The sequence below is a fragment of the Babylonia areolata genome, chromosome 30 (assembly GCF_041734735.1).
Source record: "Babylonia areolata isolate BAREFJ2019XMU chromosome 30, ASM4173473v1, whole genome shotgun sequence".
Classification (NCBI taxonomy): domain Eukaryota; kingdom Metazoa; phylum Mollusca; class Gastropoda; order Neogastropoda; family Buccinidae; genus Babylonia; species Babylonia areolata.
In genome coordinates this window covers 20,376,668-20,386,667 of record NC_134905.1, presented here as the reverse complement: position 1 = coordinate 20,386,667, position 10,000 = coordinate 20,376,668, and the positions used below count along the sequence as shown (strand labels likewise).

General features: G+C 46.7%; 1 protein-coding gene across 2 annotated transcripts in view; it reads left to right on the top strand.

Annotated features, from left to right (window-relative positions):
• LOC143275365 (uncharacterized) overlaps positions 1–10,000 on the top strand; it is a 27,166-nt gene that overhangs the window by 15,082 nt on the left and 2,084 nt on the right. For both annotated transcript variants that reach the window (XM_076579425.1, XM_076579424.1), the window contains exons 8-10: positions 837–1,148; positions 5,614–5,811; positions 9,069–9,216. In XM_076579425.1, coding sequence (XP_076435540.1) covers positions 837–1,148; positions 5,614–5,811; positions 9,069–9,216 — 658 coding nt within the window. The remainder of the gene's footprint in view (positions 1–836; positions 1,149–5,613; positions 5,812–9,068; positions 9,217–10,000) is intronic.

Here is a 10,000-nt window from a genome sequence, read left to right as displayed (position 1 = left end):
TACATGTCTGTATGAGTGTGTATGCGTGCGTGACTGAAACCTGATTGAACGACAGAGGAATCGAATGATGAGCGCCCAGTGGCAGCTGTCAGTCGGATGATCAACCCAGTAAGCAAAACAAAACTGTTGTGTGAATGGCTCTTTGCTTTTAAAGCTCTTAGAGGAGGAGGAAGGAGGAGGAATTTTGTTTAATGCCCCGACACACACATATAAGTGATTGAAGACATTTTGATAGAGTATTAGTGTATACAATAGTATACATTAGTATTAGTGGAGTGATGGCCTAGAGGTAACGCGTCCGCCTTGGAAGCGAGAGAATCTGAGCGCGCTGGTTCGAATCACGGCTCAGCCGCCTAAATTTTTTCCCCCCTCCACTAGACCTTGAGTGGTGGTCTAGACGCTAGTCATTCGGATGAGACGATAAACCGAGGTCCCGTGTGCAGCATGCACTTAGCGCACGTAAAAGAACCCACGGCAACGAAAAAAAGGGTTGTTCTTGGACAAAATTCTGTAGAAAAACAAATCCACTTCGATAGGAAAAAAACAACAACTCAAACTGCACGCAGGAAAAAAAAAAGAAAAAAAAAGGGGGTGGCGCTGTAGTGTTGCGACGCACTCTCCCTGGGGGAGATCAGCCAGCCCGAATTTCACACAGAGAAATCTGTTGTGATAAAAACAAATACAAATACAAATACATTTGAGTATTGTCGTTCAGAAGAGGAAAGCGCTTGATGCTTGGGTCTCCAACAGGCGCTGTATAGATAGGTATCCGTATTATCATCATCATCATCACCCCCTCCCCCCCCCACCCCCCCCTCTCCCTCCACCTTTTTCAGCGTTTCAACGAATGGTTCCTCGACGAAGACCTCCCCCCCACCACCTCCAACAGCCCTCCCGACGCGCACGCGCAGATAGCGGAAATGACGTCACTACTTCCGGATGACATCAGCCTGCGTCAGGAGAAGGCGGACCGTCAGATTTTCTTGGAACTGTCCACCCGTGTTCGGAACAACGTGCACTTCCACGACCCCGTTCTGTACCCGGCTGGCGGGGAAGGGTATAAGACGGTACACTCTCCGATGGTCAACAACATCAGCAACATTCTGCCCCCGGCTCCTTTGCTGGTTCAACCCGAGGCTGTGTCGCCAGTGAGTGGTGTGGTGTAGTGTGTTTGTGTTGTGGTGTGTTGTGGTGTGGTGTAGTGTGTTTGTGTTGTGGTGTGTTGTGGTGTGTTTGGTGTGTTTGTGTTGTGGTGTGTTTGTGGTGTGGTGTGTTTGTGTTGTGGTGTGTTTGTGGTGTGATGTGTTTGTGGTGTGGTGTGTGTTTGTGGTGTGATGTGTTTGTGGTGTGGTGTGTTTGGGTTTTGTTTTTTTTATAGTGTGGATGGATATGGTGTTGTTGTGGTGTGTTTGTGTTGGGGTGTGTTTGGTGTGGTGTGGTTGTAGTGTGGTGTGGTTGTGATGTGGTGTGTGATGTGGTGTAGTGCGGTGTGATGCGTTTGTGTTGTAGTGTGTTGTGGTGTGTTTGTGTTGTAGTGTGTTTGGTGTGTTTGTGTTGTGGTGTGTTTGTAGTGTGATGTGTTTGTGGTGTGGTGTGTGTTTGTAATGTGATGTGTTTGTGGTGTGGTGTGTTTGTGGTGTGGTGTGTTTGTGGTGTGGTGTGGTTGTGGCGTGGTGTTGTTGTGGTGTGTTTGTGTTGTAGTGTGTTTGGTGTGTTTGTGTTGTGGTGTGTTTGTAGTGTGATGTGTTTGTGGTGTGGTGTGTGTTTGTGGTGTGGTGTGTTGTGGTGTGTTTGTGTTGTGGTGTTTTTTTGTGGTGTGATGTGTTTATGGTGTGGTGTGTTTTGTGTTGTGGTGTGTTTGTGGTGTGATGTGTTTGTGGTGTGGTGTGTGTTTGTAGTGTGATGTGTTTGTGGTGTGGTGTGTTTTGTGTTGTGGTGTGTTTGTGGTGTGATGTGTTTGTGGTGTGGTGTGTGTTTGTGGTGTGGTGTGTTTGTAGTGTGATGTCTTTGTGGTGTGGTGTGTGTTTGTGGTGTGGTGTGTGTTTGTGTTGTGGTGTGTTTGTAGTGTGATGTGTTTGTGGTGTGGTGTGTGTTTGTGGTGTGGTGTGTGTTTGTAGTGTGGTGTGTTTGTGGTGTGGTGTGTGTTTGTGGTGTGGTGTGTGTTTGTGTTGTGGTGTGTTTGTAGTGTGATGTGTTTGTGGTGTGGTGTGTGTTTGTGGTGTGGTGTGTTTGTGGTGTGGTGTTGTTGTGGTGTGTTTGTGTTGGGGTGTGGTGTGGTTGTGCTGTGGTGTGTGATGTGGTGTGGTGCGGTGTGATGCGTTTGTGTTGTGTTGTGGTGTGTTTGGTGTGTTTGTGTTGTGGTGTGTTGTGGTGTGTTTGTGTTGTGGTGTGATTTTGTGGTGTGGTGTGTTTATGGTGTGGTGTGTTTGGGTTTTTTTTAGTGTGGATGGATGTGGTGTGGTGTGGTGTGTTTGGTGTGGTTGTGGCGTGGTGTTGTTGTGGTGTGTTTGTGTTGGGGTGTGTTTGGTGTGGTGTGGTTGTGATGTGGTGTGTGTTGTGATGTTGTGTGGTGTTGTTGTGGTGTGTTTGTGTTGGGGTGTGTTTGGTGTGGTGTGGTTATAGTGTGGTGTGGTTGTTATGTGTTGTGTGTTGTGATGTGGTGTGGTGTGGTGTGATGTGTTTGTGTTGGGGTGTGTTTGGTGTGGTGTGGTGTGGTGTGTTTGTGTTGGGGCATGTTGTGGTGTGGTGTGGTTATAGTGTGGGGTGGTTGTGTTGTGGTGTGTTTGTGTTGTGTTTGTATTGTGCATTTGCGGTGTGGTGTGTTTGGTTTTTAGTATGGATGTGGTGTGGTGTGGTGTGTTTGGTGTGGTGTGGTGTTGTTATGGTGTGTGTTTGTGTTGTGGTGTGTATGGTGTGGTGTGGTTTAGTGTGACGTGTGTTTGTGGTGTGGTGTGTTTGGTTTTTAGTGTGGATGTGGTTGTGGTGTGGTGTGGTGTGGTTGTGGTGTGGTGTGGTGTGTTGTGTGTTTGTGTTGTGGTGTGTTGTGGTGTGTTTGTGTTGTGGTGTGTTTCTGGTGTGTTTGGTGTGGTGTGGTGTGGTGTAGTGTGATGTGTTTGTGTTGGGGCATGTTGTGTTGTGATGTGGTTATATTGTGGTGTGGTTGTGATGTGGTGTGTGTTATGATGTTGTGTGGTGTGGTGTGATGTGTTTGTGTTGCGGCATGTTGTGGTGTGTTGTGGTGTCGTGTGGTTGTGTTGTGGTGTGTTTGTGTTGTGCATTTGTGGTGTGGTGTGTTTGGTTTTTAGTGTGGATGTGGTGTGGTGTGGTGTGTGTGTATGGTGTAGTGTGTTTGTGGTGTGTAGTGTGTTTGTGGTGTGTTGTGGTGTCGTGTGTTTTGGTGTGTTTGTGTTGTGGTGTGTTTGTGTTGTGGTGTGTTTGGTTTTTAGTGTGGATGTGGTGTGGTGTGGTGTGTGTGTGTGTGTGGTGTAGTGTGTTTATGGTGTGTGGTGTGTTTGTGGTGTGGTGTGTTTGTGTTGTGGTGTGTTTGGTTTTTAGTGTGGATGTGGTGTGGTGTGGTGTGTGTGTGTGGTGTAGTGTGTTTATGGTGTGTTGTGGTGTCGTGTGTTTTGGTATGTTTGTGTTGTGGTGTGTTGTGTTGTGTTGTGGTGTGTTTGTGGTGAGGTGTGGTGTGGTGTTTGTGTTTGGTGTAGTGTGTTTGTGGTGAGGTGTGGTGTGGTGTGTGTGTGTGGTGTAGTGTGTTTATGGTGTGTGGTGTGTTTGTGGTGTGTTGTGGTGTCGTGTGTTTTGGTATGTTTGTGTTGTGGTGTGTTTGTGTTGTGGTGTGTTTGTGGTGAGGTGTGGTGTGGTGTTTGTGTTTGGTGTAGTGTGTTTATGGTGTGTGGTGTGTTTGTGGTGTGTTGTGGTGTCGTGTGTTTTGGTATGTTTGTGTTGTGGTGTGTTGTGTTGTGTTGTGGTGTGTTGTGTTGTGTTGTGGTGTGTTGTGTTGTGTTGTGTTGTGGTGTGTTTGTGGTGAGGTGTGGTGTGGTGTTTGTGTGTGGTGTAGTGTGTTTATGGTGTGTAGTGTGTTTGTGGTGTCGTGTGTTTTGGTATGTTTGTGTTGTGGTGTGTTGTGTTGTGTTGTGGTGTGTTGTGGTGTGTTGTGGTGTGTTGTGGTGTGGTGTGTTGTGTTGTGTTGTGTTGTGTTGTGTTGTGGTGTGTTGTGGTGTGGTGTGGTGTGGTGTGTTGTGTTGTGTTGTGGTGTGTTGTGGTGTGTTGTGGTGTGGTGTGGTGTGGTGTGTTGTGGTGTGTTGTGGTGTGTTGTGTTGTGGTGTGTTGTGGTGTGTTGTGGTGTGTTGTGGTGTGGTGTGTTGTGTTGTGGTGTGTTGTGGTGTGGTGTGGTGTGGTGTGGTGTGTTGTGGTGTGGTGTGGTGTGGTGTGGTGTGTTGTGTTGTGTTGTGTTGTGGTGTCGTGTGTTTTGGTATGTTTGTGTTGTGGTGTGTTGTGGTGTGGTGTGGTGTGGTGTGTTGTGGTGTGTTGTGGTGTGGTGTGGTGTGGTGTGGTGTGGTGTGGTGTGTTGTGTTGTGTTGTGTTGTGGTGTCGTGTGTTTTGGTATGTTTGTGTTGTGGTGTGTTGTGTTGTGGTGTGGTGTGGTGTGTTGTGGTGTGTTGTGGTGTGGTGTGGTGTGGTGTGGTGTGGTGTGGTGTGTTGTGTTGTGTTGTGGTGTCGTGTGTTTTGGTATGTTTGTGTTGTGGTGTGTTGTGTTGTGGTGTGGTGTGGTGTGTTGTGGTGTGTTGTGGTGTGGTGTGGTGTGGTGTGGTGTGTTTGTGTTGTGTGTTGTGGTGTGGTGTGGTGTGTTTGTGTTGTGTGTTGTGGTGTGGTGTGGTGTGGTGTGGTGTGTTTGTGTTGTGTGTTGTGGTGTGGTGTGGTGTGTTTGTGTTGTGGTGTGGTGTGGTGTGGTGTGGTGTGTTTGTGTGGTGTGGTGTGGTGTGGTGTGGTGTGGTGTGTTGTGGTGTGGTGTGGTGTGGTGTGGTGTGGTGTGGTGTGGTGTTTGTGTTTGGTGTGTTGTGTTGTGTTGTGTTGTGTTGTGGTGTGTTGTGTTGTGGTGTGTTGTGTTGTGGTGTGTTGTGGTGTGGTGTGTTGTGGTGTGGTGTGGTGTGGTGGTTTTTTTTTATGTTGTGTGGTGTGGTTTGTTGTATGGCTTCTATGTTCCCAAACTCAGAGGGAACTGACTCAGCTTTATTCCCAAATCAGTTCAGCTGTTGAAAAACAGTAATTGTTAACTAGTCAAGTGACTCCCTAAAATGTTTGCTAGAGTATATGTCTGCGTCATATGACGTACTGAAAATACTGTTGACTAGCTCTAGCATGTTGTTATAGATAGATAGATAGATAGATAGATAGATAGATAGATAGATCCATGTTTTAATTACGGAATGATGTTTCATGGCTGTTCTGTAACGATTATTGCATTGGTAGGTGGCTGTCTCACTGGAGACAACTAAAGTTGTTCTTGCGTGTTTTCTGTGCTCTCTGTTGACCCCCCACCCCCACCCCCCACCCCCCACACACACACCCGCAACCCCCCACACCCCCCTCTCGCGGCAACTCTCTCAGGATCTCATCTGCAACATTGACGGCCTCAAAGCCAGGGGCAAGAACTGCGACGAGGAGTTCTGCGAGTGCGTGCACGTGGAGTCGGCGAGGGAGGGGGAGGTAGTGGAGCTGGTGGTTCTGAACGGGAACAAGGAGAAGGGCTATACCCACCCCTTCCACCTCCACGGTTACAGCTACAGACTGGTGGCGGCGGAGAGGGTGAGTAGAGTGTGTGTGTGTGTGGGGGGGGGGGGGGGGGAAGCTTCTTCAGTGAGTTTGGCCTTGTGACCTGTATTATGTATTTTAGTTCGTGGTTAGGGACTGAGGACCGCGTGGTAATGCCGGCTAAACACTCGCAGCTTGGGTCCCTTTTTCTTTTCTTTTCTTTTTTGACTCACTTGTGTAAACAAAGTGAGTCTATGTTTTAACCCGGTGTTCGGTTGTGTGTGTGTGTGTGTGTGTGTGTGTGTGTGTGTGTGTCCGTGGTAAACTTTAACATTGACATTTTCTCTGCAAATACTTTGTCAGTTGACACCAAATTAGGCATAAAAATAGAAAAAAATTCAGTTCTTTCCAGTCATCTTGTTTAAAACAATATTGCACCTCTGGGATGGGCACAAAAAAAAATATAAATAATGAAGCCTAATTATATGCAAACTGTATTTACTGTTATATTTATATTTTTTGTATTCTCTAAACTTGGCACTTTGATCTGATATTCTGACCCAACAAGAGCAGTCATTATTATCATTTTTTGTTCAAACAGGAACTTCTTTTGCTAAGCATGGAAGTTTTATTTATTTTGCAAACGTTTTGGTGCAGATAGTAAAAAAGGGAAATTACTATGTAATTAATGCTAGGGGAGTTAATTTGCTTTAAACTGATCTTTCTCATCTTAAACATTACATTTTGAAATTATACTCAATACATAAATAGCTTGTGTGTTTTACTCTCAGTCACAAGTGAGTCTTGAAGGCCTTGCCTCTCTTGTTTCTTTTTACTTTTTAGCACACGTGAAACCGGGGGAACGAACTCAAGGACGGGTGCAATAGCCGAGTGGTTAAAGCATAGGATTTTCAATCTAAGGGTCCCCGGGTTCGAATCTCGGTAACGGCGCCTGGTGGGTAAAGGGTGGAGATTTTTTTTTTGCAGATCTCCCAGGTCAACAGAATTATGTGCAGACCTGCTTTAGTGCCTGAACCCCCTTCGTGTGTGTGTGTGTGTGTGTGTATACCGCAAGCAGAAGATCGAATACGCACGTTAAACCTCCTGTTATCCATGTCAGCGTTCGGTGGGGTTATGGAAACACGAACATACCCAGCATGCAGCCCCCCCCCCCTCACCCCCCGAAAGCGGAGTATGGCTGCCTACATGGCGGGGGCGGCGGGGGGGGGGGGGGGGGGGAACGGTCATACACGTAAAAGCGCACTCGTGTACATACGAGTGAACGTAGGAGAAGAAGGAGAAGAAGAAGAAGAAGAACACATGTGATAACTGCATAAATGAAGCACAAATGGAAACTATTCTGCAAAGTGCGCCCTCAAAATTCATTATTGCAAGTCAGATCTTCTTCTTCTTCATCGTTCAGTTCGTGGGCTTCAACTCCCACGAAGGGGGGGGTTCAGGCACTACTGAAGCAGGTCTGCACATAATTATCTTGACCTAGGAGATGGGGAAAAATCTCCACCCTTTTACCCACCATGCGCCGTTAGCGAGATTCGAACCCGGGACCCTCAGATTGAAAGTTCAATGCTTTAACTTAACTTAACCACTCGGCTATTGCACCGCCTGTCCTTGAGTTCGTTTCCCTAGGTTTCGGCGCACCTGGTGGATTAAGGGCGGAGATTTCTTTCATTCATTCATTCATTCTTTCTTTCTTTCTTTCTTTCTTTTTCTTTTTCTTTTTTCTTTTCCGATGCAGACCTGCCAGTGTTTGAACCCACTTCGGGTGTTCAAGCATGTAGAAAATGAAGTGAGTGCGCACGATGTGTGTGTGTGTGTGTGTGTGTGTGTGTGTGTGTGTGTGTGTGTGTGTGTGTGTGTGTGTGTGTGTGTGTGTGTGTGTGTGTGTGTGTGTATGTGTGTGTGTGTGTACATAAAGAAATCCTATTCGTACACGTCCATACGAGTGAAAAATGGGAGTTGCTGCCCACGAACAAAGAAGAAGAAGAAGAAGAAGAAGAAACGTATGGACCTGAAAACCGTAGCATAAAAGATTTAAGGTAACAGGCTCCATAGCTTTTTACAGCCAATTGGGGCAGTGAATTTGTCCATTTATTATGCCTTCCCCTGTCTGTTTCTGATTTCCCATTTCTACCTTCCCCTGTCTCATTTCTGAATTCCTATTTCTACCCTTCCCCTGTCTCATTTCTGAATTCCCATTTCTACCCTTCCCCTGTCTCATTTCTGAATTCCCATTTCTGCCCCCCCACCCCCACACCCCCTGTCCGATTTCTGCACTGTTTCTCCTGCATGTTCCTCTTTGATTTTTGCACTGATTTCCTCCTGCATGTCCCTCTTTGATTTCTGCACTGATTTCTCCTGCATGTCCCTCTTTGATTTCTGCACTGATTTCCTCCTGCATGTTCCTCTTTGATTTCTGCACTGATTTCCTCCTGCATGTCCCACTTTGATTTCTGCACTGATTTCCTCCTGCATGTCTCTCTTTGATTTCTGTACTGATTTCTCTTGCACGTCCCTCTTTGATTTCTGTACTGATTTCTCCTGCATGTCCCTCTTTGATTTCTGCACTGATTTCTCTTGCATGTCTCTCTTTGATTTCTGTACTGATTTCTCCTGCATGTCCATCTTTGATTTCTGCACTGATTTCTCCTGCATGTCCCTCTTTGATTTCTGCACTGATTTCCTCCTGCACGTCCCACTTTGATTTCTGTACTGATTTCTCCTGCATGTCCCTCTTTGATTTCTGCACTGATTTCTCCTGCATGTGCTACTTTGATTTCTGCACTGATTTCTCCTGTATGTCCTACTTTGATTTCTGTACTGATTTCTCCTGCACGTCCCTCTTTGATTTCTGCACTGATTTCCTCCTGCATGTCCCACTTTGATTTCTGCACTGATTTCTCCTGCATATACCACTTTGATTTCTGTACTGATTTCTCCTGCATGTCCCGCTTTGATTTCTGCACTGATTTCTCCTGCATGTCCCTCTTTGATTTCTGCACTGATTTCTCCTGCATGTCCCTCTTTGATTTCTGCACTGATTTCCTCCTGCACGTCCCACTTTGATTTCTGCACTGATTTCCTCCTGCACGTCCCTCTTTGATTTCTGCACTGATTTCTCCTGCATGTCCCTCTTTGATTTCTGCACTGATTTCCTCATGCACGTCCCTCTTTGATTTCTGCACTGATTTCTTCATGCACGTCCCTCTTTGATTTCTGCACTGATTTCCTCCTGCACGTCCCTCTTTGATTTCTGCACTGATTTCCTCCTGCATGTCCCCCTTTGGTGGCAGCCTGATGGAGTGATGAGTCGTGAGAGGTTCCAGGAGATGGACAGGCAGGGTCTCATCCACCGACGCCTTCACAGGGCACCAGCCAAAGATACCACGCCCATCCCCAACGGGGGGTACCTAGTCCTGAGACTGCTGGCCGACAACCCTGGTATGTGTGTGTGTGTGTGTGTGTGTGTGTGTGTGTGTGTGTGTGTGTGTGTGTGTGTGTGTGTGTGTGTGTGTGTGTGTGTGTCTGTCTCTGTCCGTCTGACTGACTGTCTGTCTGTCTGTATGCCTGTGTGTGTGTCTGTCTCTGTCCGTCTGACTGACTGACTGTCTGTCTGTATGCCTGTGTGTGTGTGTGTGTGTGTGTGTGTGTGTGTGTGTGTGTGTGTGTGCTCGATCTCTTACACATGTACATTTAAAACACATTCATTCATTCATTCATTCATTCATTCATTATTTCAGCAACTCGGCGTTCACACGTTCCTTATTCTTCACTCGTTCGTTCAGTTGTTTTGTTCACTCAGTCACTCGTAATATATTTACTATTTCACACACTCACTCATTCATTCATTCACTCACTCACTCACTCACTCACCCATCATTCACTCACTCACTCATCCTTCACTCACTCACTCACTCACTCATCCTTCACTCACTCACTCACTCACCCATCATTCACTCACTCACTCATCCTTCACTCAGTCACTCATCCCTTCACTCACTTATCCCTTCATTCACTAACTCACTCACTCATCCCTTCATTCGCTCACTCATCTCTTCACTCATTCACTCATCCCTTCACTCACTCACTCACTCACTCACTCACTCACTCACTCACTCATCCCTTCATTCACTCACTCACCCCTTCACTCACTCACTCACTCACTCATCCCTTCATTCACTCACTCATCCCTTCACTCACTCACTCACTCACTCACTCATCCCTT